General features: G+C 42.4%; 1 protein-coding gene across 2 annotated transcripts; it reads right to left on the bottom strand.

Annotated features, from left to right (window-relative positions):
* Nucleotides 1-199: 199 nt before the first annotated feature.
* Nucleotides 200-26,251, bottom strand: cltcl1 (clathrin, heavy chain-like 1). Of its 2 annotated transcripts, XM_058070943.2 has the most exons (32): nt 25,990-26,251; nt 19,941-20,148; nt 17,262-17,530; nt 16,827-16,988; nt 16,586-16,699; nt 16,098-16,271; nt 15,799-15,996; nt 15,210-15,410; nt 14,541-14,693; nt 14,295-14,417; nt 13,211-13,348; nt 12,972-13,136; nt 12,711-12,891; nt 12,453-12,616; nt 11,985-12,110; nt 11,204-11,346; nt 10,096-10,330; nt 9,329-9,451; nt 9,090-9,235; nt 8,818-9,001; nt 7,939-8,131; nt 7,702-7,859; nt 7,296-7,460; nt 6,938-7,213; nt 6,491-6,640; nt 6,272-6,403; nt 5,317-5,427; nt 4,928-5,098; nt 4,621-4,842; nt 4,326-4,352; nt 2,624-2,699; nt 200-1,325 (listed from the first exon to the last, which is right to left on the bottom strand). In XM_058070943.2, the coding sequence occupies exons 1-32, from the start codon at nt 26,029-26,031 to the stop codon at nt 1,201-1,203; spliced, it is 5,055 nt and encodes a 1,684-aa protein (XP_057926926.2). In that variant the 5' UTR covers nt 26,032-26,251; the 3' UTR covers nt 200-1,200. The 2 variants fall into 2 exon arrangements, with proteins under 2 accessions (XP_057926926.2, XP_057926927.2); XM_058070944.2 differs by lacking the exon at nt 4,326-4,352 and having other exon boundaries at nt 25,990-26,250.
* Between the last annotated feature and the right edge of the window lie 836 nt (nt 26,252-27,087).

Below are 27,087 nucleotides of genomic sequence, written 5' to 3'. Positions count from 1 at the left end.
GAATTCCTCCCTGACATATCTGTAGCTCTCGTATTTGTCTTGTGGGTGTTTCTAATATTGTGACTTGACTTTTAACATGCACTGATGACAAAATCTCCAAAATTGTGTTCAAAATGTTTTCCTGATTTTGCAGATAAAATGAGAGCTTTTATGTTTCAGGACGGAACTAAAGAAGCAACGCATGCTTTAAAAAGCATTTATTAACCTGTTTTTTGCATTTTGTCCCATTTTCTTACAAAAATGTCATTATGCTTTTAAGACTACAACAACACAATATAGACAATACATACGATGTTCCATAATAATTCTTTTGATTAGTTAGATATTTCAATATATATCTTAAATTACACACTGCTTTCAGTACAATTACTGTTGATTTAACTGGCACCAGGACAGGAGCAAATTGTCTCCTCCTCCATACATCCATCCGCAAATGTTTTGTTAGTCAGATGACAAAGTTCCATTATTAATACTTAATATACTTCTGAGTGAAACTGAAATTGTGCTCCTGCTTGCAGCATTTTAGTTTGGCAGCGCATGCACAGACTGCAGCACATAGCGTTTATGATTAACCCTTTCAACTGTTCGAAACTTTGCAACGGATCAGGATTCAGACTGTTGTGTACTACTAAAAGGCTTTGCAGCTGGAGGGAGTGGAACTGTTGAGTGTCTCATGGCTTTGTGACGAGTCGCTCTGAGGCTCGAGAGGCTGAACACACACACAAACAAACACACAGCACATAAACAACATGGGCTTGCTTGGAAACAATCTGTGTGAAAAGAGAAAAGAAAGCTATTGCACAGTAACAGTCTCTCTATGCAGAGCGTGACTTGTGTGGAATACAATGAGAACAAACTAAGCCCAATGTACAAATGTAAGGCTGATGTTGCAGGACTTGTGATGGTGAAAGTCAACATGTAAGAGCAAAAGGGCGGTGGTGACGTCATGCTCTGCATTTCAGTGCACTATTGTGTTCCAAATAGGAGAAGGGCAGGGTTGATACCAGCCCTCAACATTGAAGAAGGCTGAAACAGGGTGTGGAGAAAGGAGGAGGGGCTTATTGCAGTTTCACTGAAGTGGCGTGGCGCCTGATTTGCATGTGAGGTTTGAAAGTTCAAGACACCCAGAGCAGCTCGCTTCAGCTGACCCCCTAAAATGTGTGCACACGCAACAGGAGGAAGTTGACGTCCCCGATCCATCTACATGGGGAAGCCGTAGGCGGGTTGAGCAGGGTAGCCCGCAGCGTTGGCCGGGTAGCTGTAGCCTGCGTACGGCGCCTGGGGGGTCACTGGAGCAGGAGAGTTGGTCAACATCAACTGCTGGCCTGAACATACATACATACACACACACACACACACACACACAGTGAGGTCATATTATTCTGACATTTTTTTCAATATATTTTTACTTGGTTAAAAAGCAATATATTAATGTCCCTCTCATGTACTCGTTCCTGATCCTATCCATCCTGGTCACTCCCAATGAGAACCTCAGCATCCTCATCTCTGCTACCTCAAGTTCTGCTTCCTGTCTTTTCCTCAGTCTCTAGACCAAATAACATGGCTGGTCTCACCACAGTTTTATGTACGTTTCCTTTCACAATCCTTATGAAACATGAGCACATACAGTAAAGTCTCGTTATATCGATATCGGTTATATCGAATTACTACTCATTACGATACTATTTTCATTTCCCGGCAAATTTCTAGTCTTTTATGATATAATTAGTTCCGTTACCCGGTTATTATGATAATCCGGTTACTACGATGCCCTTTTCATCTCCCGCCAGCCAATTTGGTCTGCTTATATCGACACAAAAGCAGCTTAAATCAATCTTTGCTTAAGGATTTCAATACCAAAAAAGAACACGGCGAACGGCTGCTTCCAGTCAACTTTATTTTTCACACTTCCACCACCAGAGCGCAGCACACACATCGATTCCCGCACTTCCTGGTTCACAGGTCATGCTCAACCCGCCCCACATAGCTGGCCAAACACATGCCTGCAATAGAAGAACCAACTGACATAGCATACACACCTATTCCAACGAAGACACAAGCGTACAAATACATGTATTTAATTGTGTTGTATTCAGATATCTTTTTATCGCTTGCAATAATCGCTGTTTTTCATATGTACATGCTGGCGTTCATGGCATGTGTTTGGCCAGCTCTGTGGGGCGGGTTGAGCATGACCTGTGAACCAGGAAGTGCGGGAATCGGTGTGTGTGCTGTGCTCTGGTGGTGGAAGTGTGAAAAATAAAGTTGACTGGAAGCAGTCGTTCGCCGTGTTCTTTTTTGGTATTGAAATCCTTAAGCAAAGATTGATTTAAGCTGCAACAATGTCGAGTGCATTATTGCCCACTTTTAATGCAGTTCAGCGCAGGATCGGATATATGGATAGTCCGGTTATATCGGTATTTTTTCCGACTCCCGAGAATATCGATATAACGAGACTTTACTGTATTTATTTCCCTTTTCTGTGCATTCTAGCACAATAAAACAATTGATGAGCTCGCTAACTATGGACGTCCTGGGAAATTCCTATTTTGACCCTATAGCTCTGACAAAAAATAAAAATAAGTGGGGTAAAAAGTGAATAATGAGAGCGCTGTGCACTTACCAAACACCATGGGCTGAGGCTCTGTCACCTCCTCTTCCGTCTTCCGTTCACATTCAGCCACCTCTAGTTTGTCGACCTAAGGGCACCACAGAGCAGTATTCACTTTAAAAAAAGTCATGCAAATATTACATTTGTTACAAAATGATGCAGTACTACAACACTGCAAACAATATTGACAGGGATACAAATCTATCAAAACAATATATTGCTGACTTACTAACTCGCAGACAGTGTCAATCACACCCAAACATTATCGTCTTTGTACAATATTTCATACAGCATCAACGTTTAGCCACAAAGCATGTGGAGTTAGTGTTTAACCCTGCACAGGGGAGACAGTTCATGATTGTTAGTAACAAGTCTGACATGAGGCAGATCAGTGGGTCTCTTATAATACCATCAATGCTAGTATTCCCAGTGAGTCTGAATTATTATTACTATTAAACACACAGGTACACACACAAATAACACTATATGCAGCATCACCAGAGAGGAGTTAGAAAGGTGAGAGGTAACTGTTAGGCCAGAAGAGACTAATCCTGCGCCTGAGAAGGATGATGTGACGGCTTTAGTTCCTAACATCAAGAGGCAGTTGTAACAGTTGCACTAAAAATTATTCAAACCCATTGTAAATTCTACTCACTTGCAAAAGTTTATGAACTTGCAATACTTGAATGAATATACATCTCTGCTGAATATTCACCCTTTTGTGATAATTCCCTGGGAGGCAGTGAAACCTGTTTTGGGATGCTGGTGCTGAGACTTTCAAAACCAATTTTGGCCACAGAAAATAACAGAAAAGCAGGGTTAAACTATCACCATCACCATCATTCTCCGCTTGGGCATATTTGAGTGGAGTTTGCATGTTTGCATCCCAAAAATGAATGTTTATCTATATGTGCCCTCACTCTCGCCCAAAGACAACTGGAATAGCGACATAGAAAATCGATGGTCAACAAAAACACTACACCCTTGTTAATGGATAACTAGTGGATAACATTAGCAGTTGATTCCGCTTATGAGAACTTTACTGCTTGAAACACATGTCATTTGATGACAGCTGGGTGCAATTGTTTGAAAGCATATTCTTCCTCTAATTCTATCATTCAAATTATGAGACACTGCTGCACCGTGGAACCTCAGTTTTCGTCATTTGCTCATTCCAAAAGGTCAGACGACAATTATTCCCATAGTAAATAATGTAAATCCAATTAAATCCAATTTCCAGACACCCCAAAATATTAAAAAATAACTATAGATTTATATGCAAAAAACAATGCAAAATTATAAATTGAGGGAACTTAGTGTTGATGCAGACTTCCTGTACATCCTGTGTAGTGTTTCTCTCGCACTTGCAACTTTCCTTGGCCCCATAACACGTTATTTACTCGTCACACTCAAACATCACAGACACTGAGTCAGGAATGTGTGGGCACTTGATTTTGCAGAATGCGACAGTATAGGGTAAACGGACTACTGTTGTTTGCTAATTGTAATTACTGGCTGTAATTGTAAAACTTGTTGTTTTCGTGCTGAAGCAAAACAAAAGCCAACACACACTATTATCACAACTAGTTAGAACATAATCAGTCTACAGCCCATGCTATGTTACGACTACATCAGAGACCAAAAAGATCAGAGAGCAGTTACAACAGCAGAAGACAGAACACAAAAGAGAAATATAAAAGAGGGGGCCAGAGACCGTCACCTTCGCCGAAAACTGATCAACCTGGAAAAAAAAAACCCAAAGAGATGACCTCAAGTGACCTCGTGGGTCTGCATTTTGGAACTTTATCAGACTTAGTTTAATTTACTACAAAACAAAAGGCATAGTCTTATTTTCATATGTCTGTAACACAAATGTGTTCGATAAGTACATTCTGCTTCTCACTTGAAGCAACAGGTTCGACAAGAAATGCTTCTGAGGAAAATATAGTATTTAACGCAATAAGTATATAGATACTGTTTAAAAATGCACACTTGAATTGAGGTCTCACCTTTGTGAGGTACTCTCTCATAACCTGGATGAAATAGGGCATGGCAAAGTCCACTATGTTATGACGCCAGGCAAGCTCCAGCACCACGTCTGGGTGAAGCAGGTCGTAAGAGGCAAAGAGGCAGGCAGCAAAGCACTCCTTCTTGCCCTCCTCCAGGAACCACTGCAACAAAGTCTCAGCCAGCTCAGCATCCTTGGACTCTGCAGCATACAGCATTGCATCCTGGGAAAGACAGAACAAGTGTGATTAATTCAATCATCAAGCCAGTATATACACGGCATTCACTACCCCTGCGTTATCCTCTCACCTTGTAGAGCTTGTCCTTCTTGCAGAGCTCCACACTCTGTCTCCATCGGTTGTTGCCCTTGTACAGATAAGCAGCAATGCGTCGAAACTCAATCAGTTGATGTTTTTCTAACCTTTGGGCGAGGCTGATGGTGTCAAAGTTGTCATAGGCATCGATGGATGCTCTCAGACCCTGTGGGAAACAGGGTCAGGAATACAGAGAACAAAAAGAACACAAAATTTAGAGCTGAATGGCTGCAAATAGAAACCGGATCTCCATTGCAACTATTGTAACTGAACCTCGGCAGCGCCATCTAATGGACTCTATCGGGATGCCAGAACAGATGATCGTGTGTTCAAATTTAAGTGGATAAAAGGCAAAGCAATGACGTAAGAGAATGACTGACAGACCTGGTAGTCCTCCTCCTCCGTCAGCAGGTTGTTGAGTGCTTCATTAATAGATTTGTTGTTGTGATTTTGCACAGACCTCAAGTAAGGCTTTACCAGTTTCAGTTGGTTAACCTGGTAAGGAGAAAAATATAATAACAAAATGATATTTCATACAGAGGAAAAGCCAACAAATCAGCCAACAACTGCAATATAAAAGATACAGAAATTATACAATAATTTATATGTTATATATAAGAACATGTACAATACATCACAATATTTATGTAACTGATGAAAGGAAACACTTTTTGCACAGAGTGTACATTAAAAACAACAATTATAACATTTCTATACACTACACAGCGGACGAGTGGTTAGCACGCAGGCCACACATCTAGGAGACCGGAGTTCATTTCCACCCTCGGTAATCTCTGTGTGGAGTTTGCATGTTCTCCCCGTGCATGCATGGGTTTTCTCCGGGTACTCTGGTTGTACTCCGGTTGTCCATAGGTATGAATGTGAGTGTGAATGGTTGTTTGTCTATATGTGCCCTGTGATTGGCTGGCGACCAGTCCAGGGTGTACCCCGCCTCTCGCCCGAAGACAGCTGGGATAGGCTCCAGCATGCCAGTGACCCTCGTGAGAATCAGCGGTAGAAAATGAATGGATGGATGTGTTTGAGCCCATCATGCTATCAAACCATAGCGCCTATATTTTACATGGGGGCAGGAGGTAGAGCGGCTCGTCGAGAAACTGAAAGGTTGGCAATTTGATCCTCGCTCGCTCCACGGAGTCACTGTTGTTGTGTAGTTTAATAGTGAATTTATATGACTGATTTTGATTTCCATTGTCAACGCTTGACTTGATTAAAACAAAGTAACAAGTTATACTATTGGTGGTAAGTCTTGCATTTTGTAAAAAAAAAAGTTATTAGAATGTGTGTATTTCAGTATAAATATTTTGTGATATTATATTACCTTGGTAAAAAAGTTGACGGCTCGATTGTGATCCAGTCGTGGAGACAGAATGGTCAGCAGGTCATTGAGCAGGAGAGGCTTGTAGTCCAAGTAGAAGGAAAGTGATTTATAGTACAGCTCCACATTGGCCACCTAAAAAGACATAGCAGGCATGTTCAAGGGAAAAAAATATAAAATGTCAAGAAGAAGAAGAAGCTCAGCCAGACACTGCAGTTTTACTTTTGCGATGATGTCTTTGAATAGGCCTTCCTTCCATGCTTCAGTCGGATGAGACATCATAGTGATGGCAGCATTGTCGTACTCCTCGTATTTATCGTAAAGGAAAACCAGCTCGGCCCACAAGTGGGACTGTTCAGCTGCACGCAGGACCTAGTAAGCAAGCAGACAATTATCATGAGATGTTTTTGTGTTTAATACAATTAAAAAAGCATTTTCTACTAAAGTTAGATCAATAAGTCTGCCTACCATTCAGTCGGATTTGTTACTTGTTGATTATTGTGCTTACCAGCAGTTTTATTAGTGTAGAACAGCCCTACATCATACTGAGTGATGCTCCTAACTCAGTACAACGCAGTGCAGTGCTATGCCACTGCACACAACAGCTACAATAATATTATACAGAGTGTATACATATACGTATATTCTTGGGAGTGGTGACGTTCTCACCTTCGGAATGTTGACTCTGGACCAGAATAGCTCTAGGTGCTCTCTCATCTTCTGAGTCTTAAATTTGGAGTAGAGGATGGCAAGCTCAGTGAACATGCCCATGTGTGCCCGCTCCAGGCCCAGCGCCGCCTCCAGCAGAGCAATCAGCTCCTCAAAGTAGCCACGGTCCTGATAGTAGCTGATCAGGTCCTCCAGTTCGTCGGCGTGGATCACGATGTGGAGTCCACAGATTTGCGCCAGCCGGAATTCCTCACCATCCACACAGGCAAAACAAACCTAGGGGACAGAGGGAGGATAGAAAGAAGTTGTGTCATACAGGACATGAACAACTTGAAGAGTTTCTTGGCATGCCAGGTACCTCCTTCCAAGTGCGTGTGCTGTTGGCTTTCCTGGCACTGTCCACAGCGGCCTGGTATTCTCCCAGGTGCACTAATGTGGATGCCAGCCGAGCAAAGTTTGACACGTTGTTGTACAAGAGCTTAGCGGCCTCGTACATTCCCTCCTCGTAACATCTATCACCCACCTGCAGAGGAACAGTGCACGTCATTATCATAGTAAATGCACATTGTTCATGTCACTAATGCAAGAATTTTATGTGTAATTGGGAAATCTCCCCCGTCAGGGAATACAATACAGTTGGGGCCTCCCCCACTCCCTGAAAAACTAATTTCCTGGAGCAAATTTGTGGAGTTTTTCTGCTCACCCTAGACTCTGTTTACTCAAATCACTGCAGGCACTCTACATGTATATGTTCTTTATCTTACCTGCTGGATGTGAGCGTTGTTGGGCCCGCTGACAAACTCTTCCAACTCAGCCAGACGGTTTGTTTTAGCCAAAGCAAAGATCAACTCTGTCTCCACATAAGATTCCCTTGCTTTCTTCCGAGCCATCTGCAGGAATTTAACCAAATCTTCCCAGTTGTCTGCAAAACAGCACCTCAAAGGTGAGTGTGGTAAAAAGCTGGAGAGTCATGCCAAAAAAAAAAAAATCAAAAGGCTTACCGTTTTTGCTGGCAGCATTGACAACCTCCATATAGGCTGAGGGGTCCACTGCTTTAATGTAGGAGTCGATGGCCTCTTTAACCAGGTTTCTTTGCAGCTGGGCCCGGGCTAACTGGCTCCACACTGCAGGCTCATTGCAACGCTCTGCAAACTCATAGGCCCGATCCAGGTTGCTTATGTGTTCTATCAAAACCTAAGACCGAGCAGGTGAGAATAAAGATAATTATACAATTACATATTTATAGTATAGCTTAGTAGTCAATGAGATGAGATGCATTGTAGCATCAGTGTCACAAAATTTAACACTGTGAGTGGCCCACACAAGTAATGCTGCATTAAAGACAACCGGGTGGTCAAGACCTTCCTACCAAGGAAAGATTAATTTAAACTGATGAAAATAGATACTGTAGCTGTTTCCACTGTAAACTAAGTTATCTGGTGAAACGTTAAAGAAGGGAAAGGTTGCTGAAAACGTACTGTAGGATATTATATTCTTATATTCACAACCCAGTGTTAAAGACACTTATTGCGGTTGTCACCCAAGCTTTTTGTTTACTTTCCACTGGAACGCTTAAAAGGTTGCACCTTGGATATTCTGTAATTCTGTAGTCTGGAATGCAGCCTAAGTGTCTTCGGCATCATTGTTGTGAGAAGACAGATGCTCAAACTAATTTGCGGTAAAGGTCGCCATAATGAATCTTTGCTGAAATCTGCCCCCGGAGTCAAACTGCTTCCTTTATTATACATGTCACTGGTTTAATCATGTAATGCATAAGCAAGTACTCAACACACCATGGTACCAATACTGTGTTTTGTTCCAATTTGGGATGCACTATAAGGACTTTGAAGTAGAGAATTTTGCTTAAAAAAATCATCTACCTGTATGGCTGACGTGTTGACATCAAACTTTTTAAAAATGGCAAAAGCCTCCTCAAAGAGTTCATTGCTGATGGCAATATTAGCAATGTCTGGGGCGTCGTAGTTGTCAAGCCTATTGACATACTCCATCACGCGAGTACGGTCCGCCTTGATGGCAGTCAAAATCAACAGATTTTGAAGGTTTCTGGAGAATGAGAACATAACAAAAAAGATTACTGAACATCTTCATAGTTACGGTAAATTATTAAAATGTGTAAGTAAGTAATTTGCACCTGTGTTCACTGAAAACAGAGTTATCGAGCACGATTTTCTCCAGCAGTTCAATCAGCTCATTGGGCAGGTCGGCAGTCATGAATGCCTTGACGGTGACCGATACCTCCTCAGGGTCCTGGGTCTCAGACAATGCAGTTTGTACCACCTGAAATGACCAAAAGCAAGAAGCAAACTATGTAGTTAAGTTTGATGAATTAAAAACCATCAACCACTTCAGGCAAGTGAGAGGAAAACTGACCTGATCGATGAGCTGCCTCTTATAGGGGTTGTTTTCTTCCAACACATTGGCCCACAGTTCTGGGTCCTTCCGCCGTACTAAATAACGAGCCTCGCTCTTGAATAACGAGTTCTCGTTGCACACCTAAAAAAACATTTGTACACAATTTCTTATTTGCAGTATCACAAAAGTGAGTATACCCCTCACATTTCAGCAAGCATTTTTAATATAGTAGAGTATATCATCAAGGGACAATCCTTTAAAACTGGAACTGGATCCCATAGCGTGCGTATTATCAATGACTATGGGGTGTTATGTTATGTCTAAAGGGCTATAAGAAGGGTTAAATAATATAATAAACAGGTTTTCTTACAAAAATATTAATTGTATTATTATAGAATCTTACTTTGCAGAAATACACTTATCACGGTCGGGTTTGGAACCACCGCAACAAACGAGAGCCAACTGTATCAGTTTACGATTCCAGTGAAAATACCATGCATGAATGCTGCCTGGATAGGGAACTGTGGTTCATTGAGGGAATGAATTCCACTGTGGGCTGTGACATTTTGAAGCAGAGCATAATCCCTTACTGTATGGCAATTTTCCAACACGACAACGAGCCAAAACACACATCCAAGATGACAAGTGCCTTGCTGAGCAAGCTGAAGGTGAAGGTGATGGAGTGGCCAAGTATGTCTCCAGAGAAGATATAATATTATGGTTGCCGAATGTGAGGGCTGTACTCACTTTTATACATGGACTACAGTGTTATTACAAGTACTCACCTTGATGAGGTCCATGTCACACTGGCCTCTCTCATAAGCCACGCAAGCCAGGTGGGGGTCCCTCTTCTCGCAGTAGCGTCCGACCACGGCGCTGTCGTAGAACGGGTTCTCTTTCAAGAAGCGCTCAGGCGTGTTATTGCTGTCGATGTAAATTTTTGCCAGAGCGTTGTGGGTGGCTGGCTCCTCGCACCCCTCATGGATACGCGACTCCAACCAGGGCAAAAGAAGTTTTAACCTGGATAGCAAATGAAAAATATAATAGCTCCAGTTTCGGTAGTGAAAAGTTGTGGGTTCTTACAGTTGCCATTTCCGGCTCACATCTAGTTTTTAATTGCATTAATTCATTCATTTTCTACCGCTTATTCTCACGAACGTCGCAGGCAGTGCTAGAGTCTATCCCAGCTGTCTACGGGCAAGAGGCAGGGTACACCCTGGACTGTTCGCCAGTCAATCACAGGGCACATATAGACAAACAACCATTCACACTCACAGTCATACCTATGGACAATTTGGAGTCGCCAATTAACCTAGCATGTTTTTGGAATGTGGGAGGAAACCAGAGTCCCCAGAGAACATGCAAACTCCACACAGAGATGGCCGAGGGTGGGATTGAACTCGGATCTCCCAGCTGTGAGGTCTGCGCGCTAACCACTCACCCGCCGTGCAGCCCTTAACTGCATTCATCAATTTCTGAAAATAAGATTGATTCATTATTAATGAGATCGTATATTATTAGATATTTACACTATTCTAATTTGTCACTGCCAACACAAAGCTGAAATATCAGTGTCAGTCATTCCCTCACTTTACTTTTTCTAGTTAGGGATATGCCCTCTTCTTCTGAGATCTCTCCTGGTCTTCCAGAGCAGTCGGCACGAGGCGAGTCACACATACTACGTTGTACACCAGACATAAACAGTACTTGTATTTGGCAAGTACTGTTTATGTCTAGTGTACGACGACAAGTGTGGCATTTTGTGCCAATGCGCCCCATTTTTGGTCATGAATTGCATGTGTAACTTATGCGTAAACTCGTCTTCAATGCGAGGCAAAATCCATGCAAGTGTCAAGGTGGCATTTGTTGGACAAACAGATGCTTCTTACTTACCTGTTTCGCTTCTCCACCTCTTCTACAAGCTCATCAGTGGAAAACTGTCCTCTGACCACCATGATCAAGTTCTTAATGACATCCTCAGCACAGTCCACATCCAGTAGGCCTCCAATTACTACTGGTAATCGACTGGGGTTAACCTGAAAACAGAAATGTGGGAAATGTTCATTATTGTTCACATAAAAGACCATAAAATTGCTTTATGTAGTATAATTTAAATAGAAATGCATGGTTGTGGACAACCACAATGTGTCTCACAAGACATCATACAATTGTTTCTCAAAATTCATTCATTCATTCATTCATTTTCTACCACTTATCCTCACAAGGGTCGTGGGTGGTGCTGGAGCCTATCCCAGCTTGGGGGAGAGGCGGGGTACACCCTGGACTGGTCGCCAGCCAATCACAGGGCACATATAGACAAACAACCATTCACACTCACATTCATACCTATGGACAATTTGGAGTCGCCAATTAACCTAGCATGTTTTTGGAATGTGGGAGGAAACCGGAATACCCGGAAAAAACCCACGCATGCACGGCGAGAACATGCAAACGCCACACAGAGATGGCCGAGGGTGGAATTGAACTCAAAATGTAAGTAAAAAATATAAAAGAATCAGGTTCTTCAAATAAGGTTTGTTTTGAACAAATGCAATACTTTCTGTGTTTACTCCAAATGTATAAAGCCTTTGAGAAGAGAGTAATTGATGACATTCAACAATATTTGATGACCACAAACGCGCAAAAAATAGTGAAGTAGATGACTGTCACTTACTTTCTGTACATAAATTTCAATGTATTTTTGCAGAGTGTTGCGGTAGAGGTAGAGCACCAGATCGTGGACAAAGTCAAAGCGGTCACACACAATAATAAGAGGAAGCTGGTCTGTCAGCTTGGCTTCCTAGTCAGGGGAGAAACATTGTGTTAGTTTGAGTGCAAAACTTTTACAGTCATCCCTCATTACACTGCGGTTCGAACATCACTCCATCTTGTTTTTTTAAAAATGAATAATTGTTGTTTCAGGGTTGACTATGGACTAATAATAGTGAAAAAATATTTAAAGATAAGTCATAAGTATTATTCTTGTCACTAGGCATCACTAATGTTACACTGATGATACTGTATTACACTGCCTTAGATACTGTACAAGAGTGCATGGCAAGTCCGACATGATAGATTTTGGCCACTTACTTAAACCAGTGTGTTGTTGAATGATAATTGAATAAATTGAGAAATGTTTCACCTTGAGGAAATTCTTCACCCTCTCTGGGTCGTAACAGTTGCTCTCTCTGCAGATCCTTTCCACTTCTTTGATTTGTCCAGTCTTGCAGGCTGCCTGGATGTACTTGAAGTGAACATCAGGCTCCTGGCTGAAATTCACAATCGAGCCAAGGAAGTAAAACAAGCCTTGGATAGAAACAGAAGAGAGGGAGGAATTACATAAGCTAGCTCTGACAATTACCAACGACTCCGAGACACATAGTATGAACTGTGAACCCACCCTCGTAACTCTTGAAGGACTCAAAGAGCTCCACGAGAGCCTGAGTCCCCAGCTGCTCGTGATACTTGGACGCCACCTGTACACAAAGCTGTAGGTTCTGTCGGATGTTCGCCGACAGCATGGCTCTCAAACATTCCAAGGAGTCATCCACTGACAGGGAGCCATAGAAGTTCACCAGCCACTGTGAGAAGAATTGGAAAAAACATGTAAACGGTTTAGGTGTTACACATCTAAAAAGAAGTAGTTAAACATTAGGAGTACCTCAGGGTTCAGAAGATGAGTGTGCACCACAGCTCGTTTGATATCATAAAGGTCAGTGTAGTGCTCGAGAGCTCTCTGCAGAAGGCCCGCCTTTTCACATAGCTGAGCAACATGTCCGCGGTCATAGTGTGTGAACATTTGGTTCCCCAGGATGGCGTCTGCCACCTGTAAAGATTGTTACAGACATGGTCAAAGCAAATCGTGGCTAATGCTAACAATAACTGCATCAGGATGTTGACCTGTGGTGCATGTATGAGATTCATCTCAAGCAGGCGTGTCTGCAAGTGGCCTTCGGTTGGACGGTTGTTCTTTAAAGCATCCAACAGGAAAGAGGTGCACTGCTGGACCAGGTTTCCTTCCATGAACACATCCACAATCTACAAGCAACAGTACAGAAAAGGCACAGTTAGTAACTATCTATGAGAATGACCTACTGAAAAGTAGTCAGCACACTGAACAAGTTAGTCAAAGCATACATTTGATATGTGCTCACACTGTACATGGAGATATTCCACTAAAGTCCAATAGGTGGCAGTAATTCACCTACAGAAACAAATGAGATCCAAACTAAAAAATATAAATAATACCTCCAAATATAATTGCATTGTGACAAAAATGTCTGCATCAGAGTCGTAACATTGGCATGTGCAGAGCCCAGCAAAGTGAGGTATTAGCTCAATTGTGTGTGCAAGGCAGGAGAAATTAATCTTTAGTGTGAAACTTCATTTATTCATTTTCTACCGCTTATCCTCACAAGGGTCGCAGGGGATACTGGAGCCTATCCCAGCTGTCTTCAGGCGAGAGGTGGGGTACACCCTGGACTGGTCGCCAGCCAATCATAGAGCACATATAGACAAACAACCATTCACACTCACATTCATACCTATAGACAATTTGGAGTCTGCAATTAATCTAGCATGTTTTTGGAATGTGGGAGGAAACCGGATTACCCAGAGAAAACCCACGCAGAGGGCAGAATTGAACTCGGGTCTCCTAGCTGTGAAGCCTGCGTGCTAACCACTTGCCCTGTTAAACTTCAACGTCTTGAAAACATTCCAGATACCAAAGTAAGTCTACCGTCATGAAATTGGGTTGGGGACTTGCTTCGCACAAGAAACCAATTAACTGAGAGAATCTGGAACTAAGCAAAGATGTGGTGTGGCTTGAAAAAGGAGGACTCAGTGAATTCCTGGCATTGCTGCCACATCTGGAATAACAACAGATAGAGGTTCCCATATTGGCTGTGTTATTTGTTTGCGCGCAACGTGCAGATGTGCTCAGTGCGAAGGGGTATTTGTATGAGTGAGGAGATGACGTGTTTACCTGGTTGATGTTGGCCAGTGGCTCTTCATCCTGGACCAGCATCTGGGCAAATTGCAGTCCCTGGTCTGAATTGACACGCATCACATTCCTCAGCAAAAACACCCAATCAGGAGTGTAGCCAACCTATGGAAGTGAAGCAGGTTGGGTCAAAAGGCAAAACATGCAGATATGCCCACTTGTATTACATTACATTGGGCTGTGACTGAGTGTACACTCAGCATGCATTGGGAGCAGTGAGGCAGTTACCTTTTTGGCATACAGTACTATCTTCTGGAACTGGCCGGTCTCAGCAAAGCATTGAATGACCTTGTTGGGGACGTTGGCTCTGAGGTACACACTAAGAGCAAGGGTGGGGTCAGACGCTTTCACCAGATCTCCCAACTCCTCTGAACACTCCAACTGCAACACACAATTCACAAAAAATGTTGCTTAAAAAGAAAAATGTTATAAGATGAATATACGTAATGTTGAAAAATGAGGACTAGGGATGTCACAAGATCTTGCGTGACAAGATTTCTTGTTCAGAAAATAAATGTTTTGAGGTCACTCAGCCTGGGACGATAATGAACTATTAATAATTATTATTCATTCATTATAGATTTACACAATAAATTAAAATTTTGCCGGCTTAATATATTGCCATGTGCATGCGTGTCATTTCCTCGTGTCCAAACAGGAAGGCAATGGTTTCAGCACCCTAGATTGAATAGAGTGAGCCCTTTTTGTGTCATTTTGTCTCTGTGGGTGGAGGCAGGGCAGGTAGCATACACACACCGTAATAAAAAGGAAATGAGTAAATTGCATTATATTGTTATATATTTGTTGGATTTTTTTCATTGTACTTTTTTTAGAAGTAAAATATTGTCTTGTAAAAACAATCTTGTGTGTCTCGTGACACTGTACGTCCAGTCTTACCTTGTCCTCTTTCAGCCACTTCTCCAGGAGTTGCTTGCGTCCTTGCTGCAGGACAGGCCTGCAAAGCTCCAAGGACTCGAATTTGTTTAACTGACCCTGGTCTAACAATATGCCAAAGTACTGCAACAGTGGAGATGCCTGACCTGGTTGGGCTGGCACACTCTGGAATTTACGGATGGTCTCTGCTGTCCGCAAAACACCCTGAGTGAGGCGTAGAAGAATTAGACTCGAATAAGATACATTGTGAAAAGATGGAAGAAAGCAAAAACAGTTGATCAAGTCCAAAGACCAATCATTTAAAAGTAATTTAAATATATTAAAACCGGAAAAAAATAACTTTCATACTCTTACTTCATACTGAAAATGAGGGATTTGTGACAAACTACCCCACGGAGCCGACGTGTGATTGGGAAGCGAGTCTCTTTACTACACTAACACTACTACAAGTTCCATTTACAACTCTATTGTTATCATAACACTTTTCCCCTTTGCCATCAGTAGTACTTTTCTGTGTTTGCATCATAAAAAAATCCTAAAATCGAGGAAATAATCTCGATAAAGATTAATTTGGAGGCGCACTTAGACCAACCTTGGGTGCCGATGCAGCCACCTTTGCTGCCTCTGAATAACTTCCCTGGGCAAACATTGTGTTGAACTTCCTGGCGAATAGCTCCTCAGCGCCAGCCAGGTTGGATCTCACGGCCATCCGTAACGCCAGGTCGGGATTCTGGAGGACGTTGGTGGCATAGTTGACGATGTTTTCTTCTTCAACACATACCGACAAGACCTATACAGGCATAGGATAAATACTATAGGTCTAAGAAGGATAATTAAATGTGTTTTTGAGATAATACTACATTGCATCATGACAATGATATAGTCCCTCACTTGTCCTTTCTTGTTGACACCAATAATTCCAGAGTTGGCTTCATGAGGGGATGTGACAAAGATTGTCTCAGCGCTGATTCTATTCATGTAGATGCATACTCCTGACTCCAGGTCGTACAGGTGAATGTACCCATACTTGGTGATTAGATATATCACACCGTGTTTACTTCCAATCTGAGAGGAAACAGGTAAACCACTCAATACTGAAAGTGACCCAAACTCCCTTTTCCACTGCATGGTACATGGTACATGGTACAGCTCAATCTACAAGATTGATGCCAGTACTACCAGGTACTTTGTCTAGTCGCAAGTATTAGTTTTAAGCATGGAAAACTGCTGGTAATATTAGATTCCATTGTCTCCACTTTGCTGCAGCTCTCCACTTTCTTGCTGCCCACAGTGTCCTCTCAAATAAACAACAGTAGAGCTAAGCCGCAATGGCACTATGCAGTGGAAAAGCTGCATTAGCGTAGACTTTGACTATGTACCTGCATAGCTACAGGAAAGTCTGTCTGGGCCTCAGGGGGGAAAAACACATCCACTGCTTTCTTAGCAAATGGCTGGTTTCCTGCAGCTGGTTGACCCACTTCAATGATGTGCAGCTGGATGAATTTTCAACACATTAAAACCACAGTAAAGAAAATGCACAGTCATACAAATAGTGGTAGAAATGTTAATAATAAAACAATTGTTTGTTATGGACTTATTGCAATATTCAAAAAGCCTAACCTTCCCCCCAGCTTGGGAGCGCACAGCAAAACAGAAAAGGGTGGAGGGTTTGCCGTTGCCCTCCACTTTGAACTCCCCAAATGCAGCAGCGTGACCTTCTATTGGCTGAGACACTTTTCTCTCAACGGAATACAGCTGCATTGCCCCGACCACACGATTTTGCTGCAAGGACAAGCAGACAGAAATATCAGATAATCTACAGTAAATTGCAGAATCTCCTCTTCCTGCTCTTTGAAACAGTAACCAATAAAATATCATCTGCTAGACATCCAGTTTCATTGTTTATTCAGTATTTACATCCCTTGAGACTTCCTGAATGAATATCTACCCAAATAACGAAGAATGGACACTATCAGAATGTAGATAAGGAATCCCGGATTGGGCAAACATTCCACTTGTTCTACAGGACATTTTTGTGAATAAGTGCACGGTTACCTGTGCAGAAATCCCTATCAGCAGCAGCCACTTCTGTTGTTCGTCAGTTCTGTAGTTAATGATCTGACATCCTGCCAGACTGGCGTGCCGATCGAATACTTTGCTCGGCTGGGAATCTCCCTCCATGCTCCAATGATAAACAGCTGCATCCGTCACCAAGGCGACGGTGTTTACCGATATCCACTTCCAGAACGTGACCTCCTCTGTCATCGCATGAGCCTTCATCTTGCTCTTCATCTCGATGTTAAAGATCTGCAGAGTCTTAGCGGCTGTGGGGTGGCGCAGTAAGAGATCCGGTCAATAAGCAGGCAAAGCAGACAGCTATTCAATTCATTGTGAAATGAAATGGGCCTTTTTCTTTGTCTCTCAGAGCTTGATGAGCTGACTCTTTTGCAAGTAGGGAACATTTTAGGTGGGATTTTGTGGATTTTGGCTGCAACGGCACTGTTGATCCAGTCTCAACTGACCAATACAACAATGGTAGTGGTCAGGGGTTCAGAAAATTCATCTAATTATTAATATAATTAATAATAATTAATTAATAATTAATTTGAAATTAATCATTTCAAAAGGAACGATTAATAAATTCACTCATCAATAAATAACAATTTACAGTATTTTCCGCACCATAAGGCGGACTTAAAGGGAAAGATCAACGGATTTTAACCAGCTTTCAGCCTTTTCGAGTTATTTTTTAATGTCTATTCGTGCGAACGACGCCAGAAAATAATTAACCTTAACTAAGTAATCATTTTAATTACCTTCCGGAAGTGACGCACCGGGTTCATCTCGCCCAATACAACAACAACATAACACACTGACTGCCATTGACACGCTACACACGACCGACCAACTTCACTTGCCATATGAGACTATGGCGTCTTCTGGGAATAGTTCGTCTTCTGAAGATGAATTTTTTCATCGAGGAACCATTCGGCCTTACCAATTTGAGCCAACCTTGACAGCAGAAGAAGTAGAAGCCAGGAGAAGAGCGGCTGAAGAGGCGGACAGAACAACCACAATGGCGGCCATACCAGCCGGCCGGGTTACCGGCGACTACTGGTGCACATGCCAGAAATGCCAAGCCATGCCGACAGAAGACGAATGTGTGTGCTGTCATGAAATCCAACAAGCACAAACAATAGTGGACCAATTCGACCCTGAGCCAACCGATGTGGAAGAAGACGACGAGCATCCAGGCTATGTACAGAAGTGTGTGACTGAGCACCCAGATTTCGTGGCTCACCTAAATGAAGCTGTGCTAGACACCTACTTCAGGAGCCACCAGTACAACTGGAGAAGATTTCCAAAGCCAAGAGAACCTAGAGGAACTCTAACAAATGCGTATGTATTTACAGAACTCTACCTCTTCGTGTAACTTGTTCAGGACACTCTGGATCAAACCAAGCATAGGTATGAGAAGTTTTAAGATCACTCACTCGTTACAAGTGACTTTTAAATGGAACAAGCAGGCAAGCAGGCATATTAGAAGTAAACTTGCATGCGATCGATCAACTGTGTAGCCCGCTGCAGGTAAGATCAGTGTGTTATGTTGTTGTTGTATTGGGCGAGATGAACCCAGTGCGTCACTTCCGGAAGGTAATTAAAATGATTACTTAGTTAAGGTTAATTATTTTCTGGCGTCGTTGGCACGAATATACCTTAAAAAACAACTCGAAAAGACTGAAAGCTGGTTAAAATCCGTTGGTCTTTCCCTTTAAAAGCCTTTAATTTTAAATCGATGGTTACATTACACAATATGTACAATACATACATTTAACTCCAACCGCTGGACATTGGTGTAAACAGGGTGTTTAAAAAAGTGAAGTTGCGAGCATTACTAGCATCAACTAGCATTACCCACCATGCAGGTGAGGTCAGGTTATGACTCAGGTGATTGCTGGAGAACAGTGTGACAGTGTGCTCATTCTTCTGGGTGTATAATCTCTGATAACGCATACCAGACATTCACTCCAGCAGCACACATCAGGTCATGCTAACACACGTTAGTTCTCATTGAAGGATAGTGCCAACAGGTTATGTTGAGGCAGAGTGCATCCAGTGTGTTTGCGTGTGTGTGTTTTTCCTAAACAGTTGTCTGCCTTTTGATTGATTGGATGCCAAAATAGCTCTGTGAACTTGAGAAAGGTATTTTGGAAGCTTTTATGTGAGAGTTAAGTTTACTGTATCATCACAACAGAGCGTCAGGCGGGCAGACAGATAGATAGCAACTCACCGTCTGGGAAATGACAGAAAGCCGGGGAAAGAAAGCAGAAAAAAGTCAGTCAAGATGAGATAGACCAGACCAAAACAGATGAGAAGGAGAGGGTAAATAAGAAAAGAAGCATTATTGGCGAATCTTCCTGATTAATGCTTGTGTTTACGCTCTGTGTGGCACAAAATCAATTTGCACGAATACTTTTGTACATTCAGGCAGTCGAACTGAGTGCACTCAGCGTCAATCTTGATTTAGTTTTTGACACTAATGACATTAGAACATTAGTCACTACTTGAACGTGATATTCCCACAACATTCCCAGTGGATTCATCTATTCAGGCTAAAGCTACATAAATAACATGCAGACACAGTGATTCTGAATATAAAAACACAAATATTGTTCTTGGTATAAAGCCACAACTTCCATTGCACCAGTGCAGCAGACTAAATATGACGCTCACCTTTCAAGGCAATGACCTTGCTTGTGGGGTTCATGATGGCGCTGTCAGCAGAGATGGGTCTCCTGATGGGGTTTGTGGGGTCGGACATGTCCACAATCACCACCTGGTTCTGCTCACCCACTTTCTCTCTGATGCAGATGAACTTGTCCGACTCCATGGTCAGATAGCTGAACCCGATGTTGGCTGGGTTCACGCCCAGGTTCTGCAGCTAGAGTTGGAAAACATAATTTCGTCATTCTGGTACCTGAACTCATCATTGTGCTTAGTCTTGATGGGGTGATGACCATGTTGTCACACATTCTTTGTGTAATTTGCAGACTTTGTTTATTAATGAATGAAAAATAGATAATATCAATATAATAATATCAAAACGTATGCCCGCAACCCTAATGAGGATAAGCGGCATAGAAAATGGATGGATGGATGGATATCAAAACGAACATTAATCAAAGTAATACTAGCCAAAGACCACTAAGGCCTTGTAGCAAACCAACAAATGCCCACAAGCCCAAAAAGACTGACCTGCCAATTCCATTTTTGGACCGATTTTTCCAAAATAGCAAAGACAGCATACACCTTCAATTAGGCCTGGCATGAAATTTTGCACTTCGTTAGTTGACTGTCAGAACGAAAGCGTCGGAGCCCGAGTCACCTCCATCTGTATTTTTTTTTTCCCAAGTTGAGAAAACGGTCCGTGTTAGTCGTCTGTGTTCATACGCTCAACTTGTTCATTGTGTTTAAAACAGAAATATTCCCACAATGTGGCTGAGGCGTTCGCCTTAGAAACAGTTGTTCATGTTAGCATACGCTGGCTACTACACAAGGTAGCGCCACCTTCAGCTGCAGAAAAAAAACAAATTTTGAAAACGATTAAACACGTTTCATAGGGCCTTATGTTCCCAAAAGATGTATTGGTGTTCAGATAAACATGAAAGCCAGGGAAGAATAGGCACACAGTTTCCAATAGTATGACTCTTTCCATACAGCTGTAAATTTGGAAAACAATGGAAAATAGCTGATTCATGTAGAAAGACATAAATTAATTTCAAACCTTCTGAAAGTCTTTCTTTCTTTGAACAAAGGCTGCTATCATGGAGACTTTCCATAATTATGAAGCTATACAATGTGTAAAAGGATTGCTGTTGTACAGTATGTATGTCAAAGTACCATGGACATTTACTATATGAATACCAGACAGTAGTAAGTGAAATCACTGTTGGTAACATCTGCTAGCCGGTGGTGGGTTCTTAGATTTTTTTTGTTGTTGGGGAAAAAAAAGTGTAGTTTGAAGACAAAGCGGGACAGCACCTTTAACATACAATAAGACAAATACCCATCATAGTACTGAGGCCTAGTTGTGCAACATGAGGAGTACAAGCAATAGGCTCCTTCAAAAGCCAAGGACAAGACCTGAGGGAGGATTACAGCCATATGCTGCATCGCTTTTGCAGTGCCAGAACGATTTGTGGGTGGAGGAGAGAGGCAATAAAGATAACGGATGACAAGAAGAGTATGAGGAGCCTCAAGATACAGCACAGTATCCTACCGAGAGGGCACCGAAGAGAAGAAAAGGAAGCTGGTGTGCTAAATTCCAGTAAGAACGGGTCTTTGGTAACCAATGGTTTCGGGTGGAGTGAGTGACTCACAAGAAACACCCCCCACAATCCTCCACATCCTCTTTGAACAGACCATTCCAAACCAAAAATCACACCTCAGCTATAACCTCCAGTGGCACGTGACCCAGAAACCGCGTAGAGTGATACAACCTCACACATGCACACACATGTTGGACCTTCCCTTTTCTAGCAGCTGTTGTTAAACAATCCCAAACACATTAAACGAGAATCACAAAAAGGCATGATACAACGTTGATGGGATCTGGTGAGTCACAGACTGGGTGGATGCTCTGTGGAAGCTTGAACACAGCTGAAATTCAACTGTGAGAGCTCTAAAAACATTGACTCTATATTAGCCAAATTTTGGAACCAATTGAGTACGGAACTCAAACAATGCACCGATATGAGTACGGGACAAGCATATCGCATTTATGAGGTAAAATGAGTATAATATAAATGTAGTATGTGTACATGTTAAACCCAAAAAGGGAACAGTAATCGCTGAGACATGGAGAAGGGGTAGGATTAAATAAGATGGGCTTCTCCCTACTAATTTCCAGGTATGTTGAATTGTACAAGTGTAGAAACCAAATGATGTTCCTGAATGCAACTTGTGAAACATGTTTGAAATGAACAATACCATTACCAAACTCCAGATTAGATTTGCATTGCAGTGGTCACCCTGCAATACAATTGGTTTCCTGCAAGAGCCGGTGTGTATGAAAATATTCTCTAAATAATATGTTATAAATCTGTGTCTGAAAGGGGCACTGACAACACCGGGAGTCCTAATGAATCAAAATTTATGAATGACTTTCTGGGCATTTGTGATTGAGTTAGGTGACTGAGCACAGATGCTCCCTAAACATCCCAGAGTATCCTGTTAGTCACGAACGCGATGAAATCAACATTTCCTCAACATCCTGAGGAGGAGAACCCTGATGCAATTTGCTGACCTTGTCTTGTACAGCACATCCGCTGGTTTGACACAGCGGCACTGTTTCATCTGCGCTGATGCCGCCGCAAAAGCTGCAGGTTAACTTGGCTCTCAACTTGACACTGGTGGTTTGGAGCTGGAGGGAATTTTACAAGACTGTCCACTGATGCTATCTGGTGTTTGATGGGGGAAAGTGATGTCACATACATTCAGCTGCAAGCTACTGCGAAACTGAAGGGTGATGCTGGAGAGGAACTTCACGCCTCACAACTTTGTGTACTTGAAGAACATGTCTAGTCACATTTCACTTCCAAGACAGTCTAAAAGGCACCAGTGAGTACCTCACTCACCAGTTGTCCAACAGAGCTGGCTAGTTTGAAGCCAGCACCAGTTCTTTCACCTCCTGGCTCTCATAAGTGGTTCCCAGGAAAGCACCAACTCACTACTGATCTTTAGCCAAGAGGTGATAGTTACCCAATATGCAAGAATATGCAAAAAAATGTCAAAAAAACAATATGCACATTAGTCACACGCTACTTAGAGCATTAGGGTCTTTTTGGTGGAAAGAAGTCAGGGTCCACGTTTCACCTCTGCACTATGACCCAGACGGCTGTAAATACCAGACCACAAAAAATGCTAAACAACTTGAGGCCCAAAGTCCCCCATTTTGAAATTCCAAGCATTTTTTACTCTGCTGGAGCCAACTTTGTTCACAGGGGTGCATGACTGTGCCACAGAGGGATTTCTTGGAGCTGATTCACCCTCTCAAGCCCAACACTGTGCACTTTTGAACTCATAACCCAGACCAGCACACAGCCTCCACCAACAAGCATCACTGCGGAAGGAGCCTACTAGCCTGCAAGTAGTCATACTTTGGTGGATAAAGGATCTTTGGCTGGCAAAAGTGGGGCTGCTGGCCAGAGGAAGAGGGCGGGAGTGAGAGGGGCTCTGTGCTTCTTCTTGTGAAAGGCCATTTCACTGCCTGCTGTTACCATAACAACGAGCAAGAGACGAGGGGAGGTGGTAGGGGGATACGTCACCAAGTTTTTGGCAACAAAACACCCAGCAGAGGGGGACTTGCTATGGGACGTCATGGTGGAAATAGTTCCTCCACAGAGGGCAGCTAAATAACTGTCTCTTTCTTCTTTTAAATCCCACACTGTTCAAGTGGCACTTTGTTTCATAAGAAGTCCAAGCGGAGAACACCAAGTCTTTTTTTTGACTGTTGTGGCATTATGAAAAGGTGCTATCCCTGGGTGGCTCGAAATTACACTTTTTTGACCCACTTTTTTTTTTTTTGGTTAGTGTGCAGGACTCACATCTAGGAGAACCGAGTTCAATTCCACCCTCAGCCATCTCTGTGTGGAGTTTGCATGTTCTCCCCGTGCATGCATGGGTTTTGTCCGGGTATTCCGGCTTCCTCCCACATTCCAAAAACATGCTAAGTTAATTGGCGACTCCATAGGTATGAATGTGAGTGGGAATGGTTGTTTGTCTATATGTGCCCTGTGATTGGCTGGCGACCAGCCCAGGGTGTACCCGAAGACAGCTGGGATAGGCTCCAGCACCCCCGCGACCCTTGTGAGGATAAGCGGTATAAAATGAATGAATGAATGTACGATTTGGAACTGATTCAAGGATTCTCCTGCCTTACTTTGATTTGTGCTCATTCTAGTTCCTGTATTAAAGCGACAGATGGCAATTCATTAACCAATCACGATTTGTGAAGAACATGAAAATGCTAAACACTCCCAGTCCTACAATGACAAAAAAAAGAAGCACATAACCTTGAAACTTCACTGCTGTGGCATTACTGACAGATTTGAACGTGTAACATGCTCAACCGGAAAAAAAACTTAGTTCTTTAAACGTCCTTTCATGATAAAAGATCTTTGTCTTTTTATCTGTTTATCAAAGGACACCACTCTATTATCCAAGAACTGGTTGGTACCGCCTATGATTACGTTGTACCACAAGTAAACTGAGTAGACATCACTAACTAGACGAACAGAGAAACATGTTATATCCTCAGGTTGCAGCGCTAAATGATCCAGAGTACAAAGTTGCAAGAAAACCACGAGCGCAATTCTGCAGACGTGTGCAGGGAAAAAAGTGAACGAGCAGGATGAGTCATTATTCACCATATTCTAGACTGCGGGGGAGTGAGTGTATGTGGGACATATACCCAAGACAGCAATACAGTGAAAGCCAAATGTATGTTTGACACATGCTGCTTGTTAATAAAGCCATTGAAGCGCACAGTGAGTCTCTTCGTAACCACGAACAGTGGTTAAGAAATAGAGTAGTATTCTACACTGGTCTCTAGGTATCAGTAAGATTGCTCTGATGAGACTATAACCACCAAAGATGACGCTGTTGATGCTAACATGTGAGTCTACCTTATATGATTTATTTAAGATGGATTATTTTCTATTATTATATCTACTATATTGGGTAACACAAGTGTAAAGGTGACTATAGGGATGTTATTTCATGTCTACAGGGCTCTAATAATGTTAAAAACAGTTTTCAGAAGTTCAGAGAGAAACAAAGTTTCTATGCTCTAACTACGAAAACATTCCATTTATTAAAATTGGATGCTATTTTGCGAAAAATTCACTTATCACAGGTGGCTCTGGAACCAATTGCCTGCAATAAATGCAGCTTTCTTCCTGATTACGTCCAGGGGGGAATTTTTTATTTTCTGTATTCTAATGCAACAGCCACTTTCACTGTGCTCTTTCCCTGGCAACATGGGGCATAGGGATTATCTTCGAAAGGACAAGGATAGTAAATAAAATATGCCTTGCAATTCAGGGGGCTGCATATTCTTTTCTTTTTCTATATCCCAACTCCGGCACAACTATTTAAATATGGCGGCGCTAAGTGGGGAGAAGGAACTGATTCACTGATAAATGTAAGTGTGCATAGGTTTCTCTGGGTGACCAATCCAGGGTATCCCGCCTCTTGTCCAAAGTCAGCTGAGATTGGCTGCAGGTCATTTTATTAGGACAAGAGGATGGATGGACATAATCCATCTTGAGATACAAAACATTGTTTATTCCAAAATCCATATGTGGGTAGCAGCGGTGGCAAGCTCATAAGCATGCTGCAGGACATGGCAACAACATGGAAGCCGTTGAGGACCGTTCATGTCTCAACGAGAAGACGAACAGCTGAGCCAGGACCGGCAAGTGTCAAAACACAGCAAGTGACTGCAGTGACGCCTGCAGTGCAAATGGCAGTGGTGTATTTCTACCATTACCACCACCTGAAGCAGGTAAAAAAAAAACACGATGTGGATCTGCATAGTGTTCAATTTCTCTAAGTCATCCTTGGCTAAAGCAGGCCTGTGGCTATATTGAGCAACAGCCCGCAGCTCTCTTTTCACGTTCCCATTTAAATGCGCCATGTGCAGTCTGTGTGCGGACACAAGGGCGAAGAACTGCAGCAAAAAACGAGTGAGAGACACATTTCATGGAGCTTTTCTCCTTACCTGCAGATGTTCCTGGAATCGTATGGGCAGTATCTGAGCCATTCTGGACGTTTCTCTGCTACAAGGGTCCTCTACTAGGAAGGAAAGGGGAAAGGGGGGACAACAAGGAGAAATTGGAGGTGCACTTGTTTGTGGCCGCTAAGAAAACGTCCCCAAAAGCGGAATAAGATGATGTTGGAGGAAGGAAGAGAGAGGAGTGGTAGGAGTCACACACTCTCTAACACCGCTACTGCTGATCCCATTCACAGACCCCTACGTCAGTCAGGAGGCACAATAAGCACCTCCGCTGAGAAAACTAGTCCACATGAACGGACCCAGGAGTCGTGTTTGTGTGTGTGTGAACAGCTTGCTGTTGTGTTACATTGGAATAAAATATACAGTTGGATACTGTCCTAAAATGAAACTCACAAAGAGACAGTGTCAAAAGTTTTGGGGTTGGGGGTTTTCACACGGCTGTCAACGCAAGAAGGTCAGATGCGCGGTGTGTACCCTTCCGCCACAATGCCCCCTCCTTCTTGCTAACTGTGAGCATTACACACACTATCTAAAGACAATTATATGACAATATGGCATATCTATTGATGTTTTTATATATATAATATACCTGTCCCAAAGTCTATAGTATTATAGGTTTATAAGGTTTATAGTGACGTTTTTAGATTAATTCCTTTAAAGCTTGTCAGTTAAAACACTTCCTGTTCCTTTCACTGTCTGGGCGTGGTTTGTAGGCTACTTTTTTAATTGGCCTATGGGGCACAAATGACTGTGACCTGTAATTTCTGCCTAGCAACAAGAATCCACTGAATAATAACATTGAACAATTTTGTTGCTCTAATTTGTAATTTGTAATTAAATGTAATGTAAATGATATTTATATTTGGTAGTTTTGTAATGAATGACATCCATCCATTTGTTTTTAAGTCATTTGTTCCCATAAGGGTAGCTGGAGTCTATCCCAGCTGACACATTCCCAATACACAATGTTGTAACCTCTCAAACGTATTTAAAATGGTTTAACAGTATTGTAGTTGCATGCTATGTTTGATACTTTAGAGTTTGGAGGGTGGGGGGGTTCATAAAGAAAGAGCCTGCGATTGA

Source organism: Doryrhamphus excisus, linkage group LG3 (assembly GCF_037039965.1).
Source record: "Doryrhamphus excisus strain RoL-2023G ecotype Guam linkage group LG3, RoL_Dexc_Guam_v1.1, whole genome shotgun sequence".
NCBI lineage: Eukaryota > Metazoa > Chordata > Actinopteri > Syngnathiformes > Syngnathidae > Doryrhamphus > Doryrhamphus excisus.
This window is presented reverse-complemented; position numbering and strand designations above follow the sequence as displayed.

What these genes read in the sequence shown, in the direction of transcription:
- cltcl1 (XM_058070943.2), bottom strand. Translation starts at nt 26,031, where the DNA reads ATGGCTCAGATACTGCCCATACGATTCCAGGAACATCTGCAG. An exon ending in GTGTCAACAAGAAAGGACAA is followed by an intron (nt 15,997 to 16,097) that starts GTGAGGGACTAT and finishes ATGCCTGTATAG; the next exon opens with GTCTTGTCGGTATGTGTTGA. An exon ending in TTGAAATTTATGTACAGAAA is followed by an intron (nt 11,347 to 11,984) that starts GTAAGTGACAGT and finishes TTCTGTTTTCAG; the next exon opens with GTTAACCCCAGTCGATTACC.